General features: G+C 42.8%; 1 protein-coding gene across 2 annotated transcripts in view; it reads right to left on the bottom strand.

The window, feature by feature from the left end:
* The window catches only part of NRP2 (neuropilin 2), a 184,994-nt gene that overhangs the window by 125,870 nt on the left and 41,933 nt on the right, over window positions 1-17,191 (bottom strand). For both annotated transcript variants that reach the window (XM_088449487.1, XM_088449488.1), the window contains exon 2: window positions 5,454-5,631. In XM_088449487.1, the coding sequence (XP_088305613.1) occupies window positions 5,454-5,631 (178 nt within the window). The remainder of the gene's footprint in view (window positions 1-5,453; window positions 5,632-17,191) is intronic.

Raw genomic sequence — 17,191 nt, 5'->3', positions numbered from 1 at the left:
TTTCTGCAATTCTGCCTAAGACGAATCCTATCAGCTCCAATCAACATCTGAGATGCCCAGTTTGGGTGACACTAATTTGGACCTAGACCGTGGGTGATCAGCTGGCGGATTCACATGTGCCAGGGCAGCTTTATCTAATCATTCACCAATTAGACCCCATGGATGGTCCAGAAATGAGGCAACTGGTACCACAACTGCAACAAGACTTTACGGCCAGCTCCCAGCCCAAAGGCCTCCTCCAAGCTGGCCATCCGGGCAACATGTCCTCTTATCTTCACTTTGCACATTCTCACCAACAAGTCGCCCCAATGTGAGGCTGCCGCCCGCGTTGGGTCTATCTATAGCTCCCCCGGCTTCTGTCTGTACTTGCTTAGCCTGTGATCCCATTATGCATGCTTTACAGGCAATTCTCACCTTCTACTGCTTTCTGTTCAGCCTCAATGACCCTCAAGGCAGAAGAATTCTCGCACTGTAAGGAATCAATTACTTCCTACAATACTTTATTAGGAGTCCACACATCTCCCAATGCTGAGAGGCAGTGAGGAGGGGGCGCTCTGGGGTTCTGAGTCTTTGATATCAGCTCGCAGGCTGGACAATGGCGGAAATGTCAGCGTCTTTTACCATCTTGCACACATACAGCGCCCATTAGCTTGCTCATCCAGCTGTCTCCGCTGAGATGAAATATCAGAGGTTACATGACAGACGTCCTGGCATTCGGTCACAGCCATCTCCGAGACCAATGCCATTTCCATGGGGGAGCGGCTTTGTTTTTCTTCCTTTGATTTGGATCGCCATGACAGGGAAGGAGGGGGGTGGGTGTGGGCCTTCCAGCAGAGTATGGGTTAAATGCATTTATAATAAAGCCCTGATGGAAGTTCAGATAATGCAGTTTATAGAGACTCTGCCATGACGGGGATCAGCTAGAGATGTTTAGATAACATACATCCCTGCAGATTTCCCTAAAAGCAAAGTGTAATTTAGAGAATGCGAGCAACTAAAGCCCCCGAGACAGACACTGACATCCCATAAATATACAGTGAGGGTCAATTCAATCCTAAATGTTGTGCTTACGCTGCATTGCCAAAGCGGCTGCCCGTCATCCAACCCAAACCCCAGCGGATTCCGCCTAATTGTAGCCCCTGACTTTCATCTGGCGCGCACAAGAAAATCCCAGCAAGTCCGGTTACTGGGGGTGTGGGGGCAGTACAGGCGTGCACACGCTATGAGCCTGTGCACACAAACATCCATGCATGATATGATATGTTGGCTTCCATGACAAATAGCCGTACAAACAGGAAAAACCTAAACCATGTGGCAGCTCTGGCCTCTGCACAAAGCTCAGCCCTCAGCAGTTTCCAGCTGCAAATTTCCGGCAGCTTAGATTCCCCTTTTGCTGTCGTTTGCTGATGTCCATGAGGAAAACATGTCATGTCAGTTTTCCCTACAAAGGGTCTGAAGCAAAGTTGGACGCAAGGGCAGAGCTGGCGCCAGCGCCCGCTGACAGCGATAGCGGCTATTTCCACAAGCGGACGGCCAGGAGCGGAGCGGTCACAGAGGAGTGAAGAACTTTCCAAATGGGCGAATATCCACGTTTAATTCCGTGCACGAGGTACCATCGCAATTGCGGCCGACTGCGTGCAACTCCGTATCAGCGCCAAAGTGGTCAATTCGCACTGACATCATCCTCGATGTAGATGACTAAACTTATTACTAGACCTATAATAAGTGTATGTTTTTTGAAGTTCTTTTCTAAAACTAATAAATGTCATCCAAGTGTAAATCATTTCTATAGTGTATATATAAAAAGACAAATCGGAGAATAAACAATAAGTGATAAGATTAGAATCTGCCAAATAGACATAATCTGCCCACACACACATCAGGAACCAGTGACATCACTAAGACAGAGTGATGTCATCAGCTCCTAGTGAATTCATGGGCGAAGGCAACAAATGCACTTTAAAACCCATGATGGGCACTAAAGTGCACATTAATCAATATATACCAAGTAAAAGCGCCGCCTGCTGGTAACATCATGCTATTATTGTACTTTCACATGCTACTTCCTACCTACTAAGAACATAACAATACAACACACACAGGGCCTGATTCAGAGCCGGACGCTATTTGCGGACGGTCATTCCAAAAAAAGGGGCCGGCTATTTAAATTGTGCGCTCGCTCATTGCGGTTTGTTGACGCCTCTATGTCTGAGCGAGCGAACGAAAAATGCGCTCTGTATTTTGTAAAGACGCCCCTTTGCCGTTCGCATCATACGTCATCTCCGGTATTTATTAGATTAATCGGGTACATCGAAAGGCATCTGAACTGCTCGCAGTGCTTGTGGTAGCTTTTTCTTACCGCTATCACTGTGAGCAGTTCAGGCTAAAAGACGACCAAGTGACGTGGTAGATGACGCTCCTTTACTAATTATGCACACCCATTAAACGCCGTTTTGACCGTTTGGCACGCCTGCGTTCGGATCTCCACTCCCCCGTTTTCAAGCACCTTCCCCTGTTACTACCCACAAACGGTACATTCTGTCAATCAAATTAGCAGCCCCTCGCTGTTTTGTGAGCGCACGATTTCCAACCGCAATGACTGGTTTGCGCATGCACATTACGACCCATACGCATATGCAGTTGTGCGAACATCGCTCATAGCGAACGAGCGGCCGCTTACGAGCAGCTCTGAATCAGGCCCACAGTTTTATGTGTCACTGAAACGCGGGATCATGCGCTTTCCTTACAAACGCTTTTCCTTGACATTTTAAAAGGCGTTTTTGTCATGTTAATAAAAAATATATATCACAGACTATCTAAATATATATCTAACTATCTCCCCTGGCATGTAGCAGATCATTTTAATAATTCAATTATATGATTATAATTTGATTATAATAGAGTATATAATAGACAAAGGAGTAAAGCCACCGCGACTTCCTGTGTTTTGGACGCTGGATTTAAAGGGACTCTTATATGAATGACATTATTTATATATTTTACCATGTTTAAAGCTGGATACACACTTACCCGACTTAGCAGCCGACTGAGCGTCCAATTTGGTAACACTTGCCAATCGTCCACTCGATATGTCTGGCCAGACATCACAACTGGATGGGCACTGAAATTTGCCCGACCAGTTGTGATGCCCGTGTTGGCGGTCCCTGCAGCCAGTGTACAGGAGGTCAGCGAGTCGTCCGTACACACATGCAGATGCACCATTATTTCTGCATGACATATCGGCTGTGCTGCAGGGTCAATCTGATATGTCTGTGAGTGATGTCGTTCACAGACATATACGCTCAGCCGATGTTCTACAGATATATCGTTCGTCGTTCCATCGAGCTATCTTTTTTGATCAGAGCTGGGAATGACATAGTATGGTTCAGCAATACAGCATTTGAACACATCATGTGGCTTTTTCCATCAGAAGCGCACACCTACGTCCTAATTTTACAATATGAATTTTCATACATCGCACCTCTCACTGCTGCAATTCTCACTAATTAATTCTGGGAATCGACTAACGCCATTTTCAGCAGCCTGGCGGAAAGTGATAATTTGCACTTTGATTTTATCGCTCTAGTTACTTTAGCACCTCACACACACACACATATACACACAAACACACACACATATACACACACACACACATATACACACACACACACACACACATACACATATACACACACACACACATATATACACACACACACATATACGCACACACACACATATACACACACACACACACATATACACACACACACATATATACACACACACACACATATACACACACACATATACACACATATATATACACACACATATACGCACACACACACACACACATATACACACACACATATACACACATATATATACACACACATATACGCACACACACACACACACATATACACACACACACATATACACACATATATATATATACACACACGCAGAAACCAATAAGATCACACAATCCTGTAAAGCTGAGAAATGCACCTATTGTACCAGATGACAAGGTTTATAGTAAGAGCAACAGCTAATGATACTTAGCATTCTGAAGGAAGCAAAGCGGAAGACTCTCTGCTAATAATAGTCCTGTTTAATACCCAAAATGTATATATTCCCTGCAGTGAATGAAAAGAGAACCATTAATTACACTTGTGGACGCCTCTGTTTCACCCTTTAAGTACCCATTTCTGATTCCCAAAGTTGCACCTTACACAGTACATATGAAAGACAAATATAGCGATATAATGTATCTGCATTATGTAATGTACATAGTCCCCACTGCTGAGGTCCTACAAACACCTGATACATTTACGCCTCTCCCAGCCCCCTCCATTCCTGAGTAACAGCCTTTTGCTACTTAGTAACCATGGGCTTCTGCATTTTAGCACAATGTACAGATGCAAACTGGCATATATGGGTCAGGGCATCAATTATTTAGGATTTACGGATATTCTAACATGAGAACTCATTTACAGAAGACAGTGAATTGCACCCCTTCCCTGCCGGGGGGATGTCTTAGAGGCCTTATGTATTTTGTGAGGCTCATTGTGGTCACTGGTGTTGAGTGTCTTGAGCTCCTGTGTTACTGGTTATGTAACTTTATGTTGCACGTAAGGAGGCATTCAGCAGATTGTGTGCGGTAAGAAAGTGCATTAGTTCCCGTGGTGTTTTCGAATGTGACGAAATGGTTAAGTAAATTAGATCTGCAAGTTTGATACCCCCCTGGAGCATTTATAAAGATGGGTTTGTGTGATGACTTCATCTGTGTATTGAGGTTTGGGAAAAATGCACAGGCCTTATAAATAGTGTTCCGCGTGGAGCAGAATCGAAGCTCTCGTGCTGGGGTAGAAAGTCTCTAGCGTGCACAGGAGATCAATACTAATCAATAGCTTAGTGCTGGGGCTTAAGAAAGCTCAATCTAGTGGGTTATACAAGTCTGCTGTCCAATCTATAGGATAATGACATCATGTGGCCTATGCCAAATATCCAAAGAGTCAACACGGCTCACACCCTACAATGTAGCTGAAGTCACAGCAACAATTACCTAGAACAGTGGTTCTCAATCTCGGTCCTCAGGACCCCACACAGTTCACATTTTCCAGGTCACCCAGCAGGTGCACAGGTGTACTCATTACTCACTGACACATTTTAAAAGATCCACAGGTGGAGCTAATTATTTCACTTGCGATTCTGTGAGGAGACCTGGAAAACATGCACTGTTTGAGGTCCTGAGGACCGAGTTTGAGAACCTGTGACCTAGAACATGCATTGGACACATACTGTACATATTGTTACTGTGACTTTAGTGCCCCATTGCCTGAAGCTACAATGGGCATAGTAGAGGCATTATGGCTTAGACCTTTATTGCCCCAATACTCCCCCCTGTCACACTCGCAGCAGGGACGTGGCGGAATACAGGCTCTTACTTGCAATCGTGTTTTTCAATTTCAAAGTGCGGGTTGAAGTTGAGCACAATCTTCTGGTTGGGTTCTGGCGCGCCGATGACCCACTCGCAGTTCTGATGAGAAGGGTAGTCGTTCGGGTAACCAGGTGAGGTGATATAGCCGGCATCTTTGGCATTCAAACGCCCGCCACATGAGCTGACTGCAAATAAAAGATGGAGAACATCAGGATGGTTTCATAAATCCACACAGACAACAGGTGAGCAACGCCGTGCAGGTCTGACGTAGGTGTTATGGTCCCGCTCCCTAGGGTTATTCATTAGTGCAGCCATTAGACAGAGCGGACTACAATCGAGTGATATTGAATCCCTCAGATGTAATATGTAATCCCTCCGACTAACTGGGATTTATTAGAGTGCCACTAGTTCTGCTTGCTTATATTCTTATAATTACCTTATATCTCTGGCCTGACATTTACTATGCTATGTGGCCAGTACAGACATTTCACATTGTGGAGGATTTAAGTGTATGACTAAAATATTCTTATATAGATATAGAACGGTTAATAATGATAACAACTCTGATGCGGTATTGCAGTTTGGAAATAAAATTTAATTGTGGGGCAGATGTATGAAGGCTTTCGTGAAAATGTTGCAAAAACGGTACTTTACACATGGTTTTCATGCTGATTAATATTTCCCAGTTAACGCGTTAGGCATCTGCCATGAAAATTTTCAAAAATATCGACAAACATTGCAGTTATATCGCTCCACGGAATGTATCAAGCACAGAAAAGGATTTTTATTTTTGGATTTGATTGCTTTAGTTTCCCCCGGCCGCTGATGGTGAGTTAGGTAGAATTACATGATAAAGCTTGAAGGGGGAGGGGGGAGGCATTTTTTTTTTCTCATAACTTTGAAATAGTTTTAAAAAAAAACACTAAGGGGTAAATTTACTAAAGTGAGAGTTTTTAGAAGTGAGTTTTAGAAGAGATGTTGCCCAGAGCAACCAATCAGATTCTACTTAACATTTAACTGGCACCTTCTAGAAGATAATAGCTAAACTCTGATTGGTTGCTAAGGGCAACATCTCTTCTAAAACTCACTTCTAAAAACTCTCACGTTAGTAAATTCACCCCTAAATGTTTATTACATTTTTTATCACCTTTGCTATAAATGTTTTCTTATGCTGAGGCTGAGACTCTTCTATGTATCACAGGAAAATACACTTTTAGAATTTGAATTCACTTTGATAGGGTGGAAAAGTCCTTTGTTATCGGCACGATATATAGCGATAATTTTCGCATTGAAACATGAAATTAATAATGCATCTGCCATGTGTCATAATACATTGTAATTTATTTTACTCTATATACAGAAGAGAAACACAGATATAAGAGAGTTGATGGGATTGATGAGTGATATTTTCCTTCTGGTAGAGATACGAGTCTTCCCCAGGCCAATGCGGAATACACAAGGGCCGTATTACCCCCACTACTAAGGAAATGTTACTGATAAACAATCCCAAGTATTTAAGTCTCTGGAGCTTCTGTAAAACCAATGACAGGATTGGAAGCATCTCCATATAACTGTTTTACAACCAGACAGACAATAAACTTTCTTGTGTCTCCAGAAGGTGCATAAATTGCAGGTTATATTGTTGGGAGAAACTTCCTTCCTAGTGTTTTCCTGGGAACATGGAGAGAGCGATCAATCCCACCGGCTGCACTCTCATTTCCTGCTGTATTCCACACTTATTAGAGAGCTAATGCCAAACACGCAGGGGGAGTGGTCACAGGCGTCGCCAAGATTTACAGGGAAATTCCGTTCCAAGGTATTACTTTCCCACTTTTACTGACTGTATAAGAAGAGCAGAACATCCCTGAAAATAAAGACAGGCTCTAATCCTGATGTGTCAGTGATTTTACTTCATTATTCCACTAATACATTGTTCAGCGGCCGGGGGAACTTTTGTGAACTACAGTGGTGCCTTTAAAACATCAAATACAGATTTATGTGAATAGCTGTTCAGAGCAGTCAATTAATTTCCACTTTAAAATTTTAATTGAAACCCACAGAAGGCTCAGAACATCTTTCTATTAAAGCCACCAGAAAGTCTGATGAATGTGTCGCCTTCCTCTCTAAACTGACAGCTTCATTATCCTGATGAAGATCCGGGAGAGTCTACCAGCCTCCGCCGTGATACCAGCCTCTACCCCAGAGAAGAAAACCATCCGGTAACATGATGGGGTGAATTGGTTCATCATGGCCGAGCTACCCACTGCACCATGCCACAAACTCCTCCCATTGGGGCATCATGTAAGAGAAAGTAGAGATGGCTATATGATGTATTATGTTTGCGGCGTCTCCAGTGCCCATAGCAACAGCGTTGTCTGCTCTGGTGATATTTTCACAGCAACAGTGACTGCATTGGGGCGATGTATCAAACCAATCAGCTTCTACCTATCATTTATCTGATACACGCTATAAAATGCGAACTACAATCTGATTTGTTTAGAAGGTTTGATGCACCTCCCTACAAGTTCCTATCTGTGTGGAGTTTGCATGTCCCCCTTCTTGTCAGCGTGGGATTCCTCCCACAAAGTCCGAAAACCATTCAAGATGGCTACTGCACCATATACCACAGGTTTTCAAACTCGGTCCTCAGGATACCGAACAGTGCATGTTTTCCAGGTCTCCCCACGGAATCACAGGTGAAATAATTAGCTCCATCTGTGGATCTTTTAAAATGTGTCAGGGGTAATGAATACACCTGTGCACCTGCTGGGTGACCTGTAACACATGAACAGTGTGAGGTCCTGAGGACCGAGTTTGAGATCCACTGCCATATACAAATATGTAAAGTGCTGTGAGCCATATTGTGAGATATATATATATATATGTATATATATATATATATATATATATATATATGAGCATGTAAAAACTGGCACTCAAGTCCTCTGTACTATATCTGCATACTCATATATGTGTGTATATAATATATATATATATATATATATATATATATATACATACATACATACATACATACATACATACATACATATATATATATTTATTTGTTATAAGAGCAGAGGTTTATAACCAGAATGTCATGAATTCTGCAGCCACCGTACGGATAGCAGCTCTATACTATGGACCTCATTCAGAGTCTCTCGCAAGATGCGATCGCTCGCTGGCAAAAAGGGGCCGGATATTGTAATGAAGTGCTCGCACTGCGTCTCGTAAGGACGCCCACTATATTTTAGCGAGCTATGGCAAAGTGCGCTCGCAAGTGTCTGAAGACGCCCCCTTGCCACTCGCAACAGACATCATCTCCGGGAAATGAAGGATTAATCGGGACCATCGAGAGCCATCGAAGCTGCTCGCTTGGGGTTGCCTTAACCCGCCGCAAGCACTGCGATCAGTGCTGGCTGAAATACATTCAGGTGACGTGTACCGTGACGCTACTTTGTAAATTATACACGCCCTTTAAACGGCGTTTTGGTGGCCTGACACGCCTGCGTTCGCATAACCACTCCCCCATTCACAAGCACCTTCCCCTGTTACCACCCACAAACGGCCTTTCCTGTCAATCAACTATCGGGAGTCACTTCCTGCTCGCAAGCCATACAAGCGTCGGATTTTGTGATCGCAAGGACTCGTACGCACATGCGCACAACGAAGTGCACGCAAACGTGGACTGTTAACATCGGCCGCGTACGAGCGAGCGGCCGCTTGCGAGAGACTCTAAATGAGGTCCTATGTCTGCATTTCATGTAATGTCTGCCATCTCTTGGAGCATTTATGCTCTACTTGTTTGGTAGCATAAAGGCTCCTTCAGATGAGTGGTTAATGAGTTAATAAAAGATACGGCTGCTTAATTGTCACTGTACCTGTGTAATTTGAGTCGCTACGTCCATCGTAAAAATGTCTGTCATCAACATAATCATCATATCATCATCATCAATGCATTACACGCAAGACAAGCAAAGTTATATCTTCAGCATATGTGTAATTCGCAACTGAACACGTCTGTAAGGCTTGTGTATGTCTTACTTCTCAAAATGAAGGTCCAGCTAGTCTCAGGCACATGCCAACCAAATCATACTTGCCTACCCTCCGGATTCGGCCGGGAGCCTCCCGAAAATCGAGATATCCCCGCAACGGGGAAGGCGGTTTGTCCCCGCCCCCTGCTTCACAATGCAAAAATTACGTGATTGTGTGGCCACGCCCCTCGCTTCGCTCAAAAACGATGGGTAAGCTGTCTGGCCACGCCCCCTGCTATGCTGATCTGGCTGCTCCCTCCTGGAAGGAGCAGCCAGAATGTCGGCAACCCTGATACACAGCATTTTGGTACGCCAGTGCACGACGGCCAGCTAGTCTAAGATACGCGCCATCCAAATACACAGCATTTTGGTATGCCAGCGCACACAAGGGCCAGCTAGTCTAAGATATGCGCCATCCAAACACACAGCATTTTGGTACGCCAGCGCACACAAGGGCCAGCTAGTCTAGGGTACACACCATCCAAACACACAGCATTTTGGTACGCCAGTGCACAAGGGCCAGCTAGTCTAATGTACACGCCATCCAAATACACAGCATTTTGGTACGCCACCGCACAAGGGCCAGCTAGTCTAAAGTACACGCCATCCAAATACACAGCATTTTGGTACGCCAGTGCACACAACGGCCAGCTAGTCTAAGATATGCGCCATCCAAATACACAGCATTTTGGTACACCAGTGCACACAACGGCCAGCTAGTCTAATGTACACGCCATCCAAATACACAGCATTTTGGTACACCAGTGCACACAAGGGCCAGCTAATCTAAGGTACATCTCATGCAAATACACAGCATTTTGGTACGCCAGCACACAACGGCCAGCTAGTCTAAGGTACACGCCATCCAAATACACAGCATTTTGGTACGCCACCGCACAAGGGCCAGCTAGTCTAAGGTACACACCATCCAAATAATCAGCATTTTGGTATGCCAGCACACAACGGCCAGCTAGTCTAATGTACACGCTATCTAAATACACAGCATTTAGGTACGCCAGCACACACAACGGCCAGCTAGTCTAAGATACGCACCATCCAAATACTCAGCATTTTGGTACGCCAGCACACAAGGGCCAGCTAGTCTAAGATACGTGCCATCCAAATACACAGCATTTTGGTACACCACCGCACAAGGGCCAGCTAGTCTAAGATACGTGCCATCCAAATACACAGCATTTTGGTAAGCCAGTGCGCAAAGGCCAGCTAGTCTAAGATACGCACCATCCAAATACACAGCATTTTGGTACGCCAGCACACAAGGGCCAGCTAGTCTAAGATACGCGCCATCCAAATACACAGCATTTTGGTACGCCAGCACACAAGGGCCAGCTATGAGGTACATCTTATGCAAATACACAGCATACATCATCACACTATTTTTTTGCACTACCGATGACCTGCGACGTGGTACTGTAATGCTCATCGCTCAGTTGGAACTTTTATTGATAAACTGGCCCGAAAATTGATTTGTGCCCCAATAGAAAATCCTTCTCATCAGTCAGCACTGAACTATAGGCTCCAAAAATGCATATTTCAAAGTAATTTTTCTGAAAATATATAGCGACCTCTCACATCATCTTCCAGTCCAATCACACACATTTTATCACATTTTAAAGTATTGAAATCCATTTTCCATTTACTAAACATCTAGGCAAATGGGCGCGGACATCACAGAATTGTCCCTGAAGCCGCAGGAAGTGGTCGCATTACTAGATCGCACAGTGCAGCTCGGTGAGACGTGGGAAAGAAAAGTTGCACCAAATTGTTTTTTACTGGTAAAACACACTGTATACACCATGTATAAACCTACGTATCACTAACACACTGTATACACCATATATAAACCTACGTATCACTAACACACTGTATACACCATGTATAAACCTACGTATCACTAACACACTGTATACACCATGTATAATCCTACGTATCACTAACACACTGTATACACCATGTATAATCCTACGTATCACTAACACACAGTATACACCATGTATAAACCTACGTATCACTAACACACTGTATACACCATGTATAAACCTACGTATCACTAACACACTGTATACACCATGTATAAACCTAAATATCACTAACACACAGTATACACCATGTATAAACCTACGTATCACTAATACACAGTATACACCATGTATAAACCTACGTATCACTAACACACTGTATACACCATGTATAAACCTAAGTATCACTAACACACTGTATACACCATGTATAAACCTACGTATCACTAACACACTGTATACACCATGTATAATCCTACGTATCACTAACACACTGTATACACCATGTATAATCCTAAGTATCACTAACACACTGTATACACCATGTATAAAGTAAACCTACGTATCACTAATACACTGTATACACCATGTATAAACCTACGTATCACTAACACACTGTATACACCATGTATAAACCTACGTATCACTAACACACTGTATACACCATGTATAAACCTACGTATCACTAACACACTGTATACACCATGTATAAACCTAAATATCACTAACACACAGTATACACCATGTATAAACCTACGTATCACTAATACACAGTATACACCATGTATAAACCTACGTATCACTAACACACTGTATACACCATGTATAAACCTAAGTATCACTAACACACTGTATACACCATGTATAAACCTACGTATCACTAACACACTGTATACACCATGTATAATCCTACGTATCACTAACACACTGTATACACCATGTATAATCCTAAGTATCACTAACACACTGTATACACCATGTATAAAGTAAACCTACGTATCACTAATACACTGTATACACCATGTATAAACCTACGTATCACTAACACACTGTATACACCATGTATAAACCTACGTATCACTAACACACTGTATACACCATGTATAAACCTAAATATCACTAACACACAGTATACACCATGTATAAACCTACGTATCACTAACACACAGTATACACCATGTATAAACCTAAGTATCACTAACACACTGTATACACCATGTATAAACCTAAGTATCACTAACACACTGTATACACCATGTATAAACCTAAGTATCACTAACACACTGTATACACCATGTATAAACCTACGTATCACTAACACACTGTATACTACACCATGTATAAACCTAAATATCACTAACACACAGTATACACCATGTATAAACCTACGTATCACTAACACACTGTATACACCATGTATAAACCTACGTATCACTAACACACTGTATACACCATGTATAAACCTAAATATCACTAACACACTGTATACACCATGTATAAACCTAAGTATCACTAACACACTGTATACACCATGTATAAACCTACGTATCACTAACACACTGTATACTACACCATGTATAAACCTAAATATCACTAACACACAGTATACACCATGTATAAACCTACGTATCACTAACACACAGTATACATCATGTATAAACCTACGTATCACTAACACACTGTATACACCATGTATAAACCTACGTATCACTAACACACTGTATACACCATGTATAAACCTACGTATCACTAACACACTGTATACACCATGTATAATCCTAAGTATCACTAACACACTGTATACACCATGTATAAACCTACGTATCACTAATACACTGTATACACCATGTATAAACCTAAGTATCACTAACACACTGTATACACCATGTATAAACCTACGTATCACTAACACACTGTATACACCATGTATAAACCTAAGTATCACTAACACACTGTATACACCATGTATAAACCTAAGTATCACTAACACACAGTATACACCATGTATAAACCTACGTATCACTAACACACTGTATACTACACCATGTATAAACCTAAATATCACTAACACACTGTATACACCATGTATAAACCTAAGTATCACTAACACACTGTATACACCATGTATAAACCTAAGTATCACTAACACACTGTATACACCATGTATAAACCTACGTATCACTAACACACTGTATACTACACCATGTATAAACCTAAATATCACTAACACACAGTATACACCATGTATAAACCTACGTATCACTAACACACAGTATACATCATGTATAAACCTACGTATCACTAACACACTGTATACACCATGTATAAACCTACGTATCACTAACACACTGTATACACCATGTATAAACCTACGTATCACTAACACACTGTATACACCATGTATAATCCTAAGTATCACTAACACACTGTATACACCATGTATAAACCTACGTATCACTAATACACTGTATACACCATGTATAAACCTAAGTATCACTAACACACTGTATACACCATGTATAAACCTACGTATCACTAACACACTGTATACACCATGTATAAACCTAAGTATCACTAACACACTGTATACACCATGTATAAACCTAAGTATCACTAACACACAGTATACACCATGTATAAACCTACGTATCACTAACACACTGTATACTACACCATGTATAAACCTAAATATCACTAACACACTGTATACACCATGTATAAACCTAAGTATCACTAACACACAGTATACACCATGTATAAAGTAAACCTAAGTATCACTAAAGCTATACACACTGTATACACCATGTATAAACCTAAGTATCACTAAAGCTATACACACTGATGCCCTTTACCAAATCAGTAGAAGGTATTTTTGCTCACAAATCCCTTTAAGATGAGCAGTCTGGGCGAGACGGCCGTTTCTTATCTGCTGTCAAATGCAGTTTCACTAAGCGATAATGAGTTATATATATATCCCTGATTGACAACTTCTGCTTCATCCAGCGATCCTGAAGAAATACAATTGAATGTGAACAAATGAAGTACAGCTGAACTTCCAGGCTAGCTTATGGGAGCTAATTACATCGTTAATGTTGTGGACATAAGGTAGCGGCCGTGTCCTGGCTGACTGGGGCATTCATGTAGAGGGGCTACCGGACCCCAAACCCCATCTGAGACAGAAATACAAATTGGGTTGTTAATAAACTGCTACACTGTAAAACTGGAGAATCCCTTGCCCCAGCCCCTCGTCGCAAGGCAGCGCGTCACGTGTTTTTACACACGATGGTATTTCGCAAAGGACACAATTACAGTGCATATGAGGGAGACGTAGCAAGAATTGGGGATCTATATATTTACTAAAGCTTCTAAAACAAACAGGTGGCGATGTCGCCCATAGCAACCAATCAGAGTCTGTGTAACATTTTCTAGAATGCAAAAGAGAAATGGTAGCTAGAATCTGATTGGTTGCTATGGGCAACATCATCACTTGTCTGTTTTAGAACCTTTATAAATCTAGAGAGAGATAATTTGGAGAAGTTGCCCAAAGGGACCCATCAGCTCCTGTCATGTGTCTAGCACAGTCTATGAGGTGACAGAAGCTGATCTGTGCAATGTCGCTGGGAATGCACTGTGTAAGGTGCCGTAGACCCCGTTGTGGGTCTCCGGAGAGGGGGAGGGTTAGGATACCGACCGACAGGTGTGACTGCAGCGTGCAAACCTTCCTATAGGTCACCCGGCTGAATAATATAAGCACCAAAGGACAATATAAAGAACATAAGAAATCAACAGGATATTACATGACAGTGTTTTCGGTCAGTTCACACATACAGGGGCCAGGAGTCATCACTTCCCCGACCAGTTCTCAGCTTCCTCCTTAATCACGATGACCGTCCAGATATTTTTAAACCAAGAAAACCACTAGTTCAATTGTTAACTCTCCCACTGCCAGATGCATGAGTTCTTGTGGGGAAGATGTATCAAACCTTGGAGAGAGATAAAGCACCAACCAATCAGCTCCAAACTCCTTTTGTTTCAAACACAGGATCTCATTTATCAACGAGTTTTATCATTCGCAATGAGTGATAAAACCCGCTGTGTGTGATAATGGTGCTCCAGCCAATCAGCTCCCAACTGTCATCTGTTTGAAAAATGACAGTTGGGAGCTGATTGGCTGGAGCACCATTTATCATACACAGTGACAGTTGGGAGCTGATTGGCTGGAGCACCATTTATCATACATAGTGACAGTTGGGAGCTGATTGGCTGGAGCACCATTTATCATACACAGTGACAGTTGGGAGCTGATTGGCTGGAGCACCATTTATCATACACAGTGACAGTTGGGAGCTGATTGGCTGGAGCACCATTTTCATACACAGTGACAGTTGGGAGCTGATTGGCTGGAGCACCATTTATCATACACAGTGACAGTTGGGAGCTGATTGGCTGGAGCACCATTTATTATACACAGTGACAGTTGGGAGCTGATTGGCTGGAGCACCATTTATCATACACAGTGACAGTTGGGAGCTGATTGGCTGGAGCACCATTTATCATACACAGTGACAGTTGGGAGCTGATTGGCTGGAGCACCATTTATCATATACAGTGACAGTTGGGAGCTGATTGGCTGGAGCACTATTTATCATATACAGTGACAGTTGGGAGCTGATTGGCTGGAGCACTATTTATCATATACAGTGACAGTTGGGAGCTGATTGGCTGGAGCACTATTTATCATATACAGTGACAGTTGGGAGCTGATTGGCTGGAGCACCATTTATCATATACAGTGACAGTTGGGAGCTGATTGGCTGGAGCACTATTTATCATACACAGTGACAGTTGGGAGCTGATTGGCTGGAGCACCATTTATCATACACAGTGACAGTTGGGAGCTGATTGGCTGGAGCACCATTATCATACACAATGACAGTTGGGAGCTGATTGGCTGGAGCACCATTTATCATACACAATGACAGTTGGGAGCTGATTGGCTGGAGCACCATTATCATACACAATGACAGTTGGGAGCTGATTGGCTGGAGCACCATTTTCATACACAGTGACAGTTGGGAGCTGATTGGCTGGAGCACCATTTATCACACACAGTGACAGTTGGGAGCTGATTGGCTGGAGCACCTTTTATCATATACAGTTACAGTTGGGAGCTGATTGGCTGGAGCACTATTTATCATACACAGTGACAGCTGGGAGCTGATTGGCTGAAGCACCATTTATCATACACAGTGACAGCTGGGAGCTGATTGGCTGGAGCACCATTTATCATACACAGTGACAGTTGGGAGCTGATTGGCTGGAGCACCATTTATCATACACAGTGACAGTTGGGAGCTGATTGGCTGGAGCACTATTTATCATACACAGTGACAGTTGGGAGCTAATTGGCTGGAGCACCATTTATCATACACAGTGACAGATGGGAGCTGATTGGCTGGAGCACCATTTATCATACACAGTGACAGTTGGGAGCTGATTGGCTGGAGCACCATTATCATACACAATGACAGTTGGGAGCTGATTGGCTGGAGCACCATTTATCATACACAATGACAGTTGGGAGCTGATTGGCTGGAGCACCATTATCATACACAATGACAGTTGGGAGCTGATTGGCTGGAGCACCATTTTCATACACAGTGACAGTTGGGAGCTGATTGGCTGGAGCACCATTTATCATACACAGTGACAGTTGGGAGCTGATTGGCTGGAGCACCATTTATCATACACAGTGACAGTTGGGAGCTGATTGACTGGAGCACCATTTATCATACACAGTGACAGCTGGGAGCTGATTGGCTGGAGCACCATTTATCATACACAGTGACAGTTGGGAGCTGATTGGCTGGAGCACCATTTATCATACACAG

This window comes from Taudactylus pleione, unplaced genomic scaffold (genome assembly GCF_031769625.1).
Source record: "Taudactylus pleione unplaced genomic scaffold, aTauple2 ptg000486l, whole genome shotgun sequence".
Classification (NCBI taxonomy): domain Eukaryota; kingdom Metazoa; phylum Chordata; class Amphibia; order Anura; family Myobatrachidae; genus Taudactylus; species Taudactylus pleione.
Note: the sequence above shows the minus strand (reverse complement) of the source record. Positions and strands in the feature narration are given on the sequence as shown.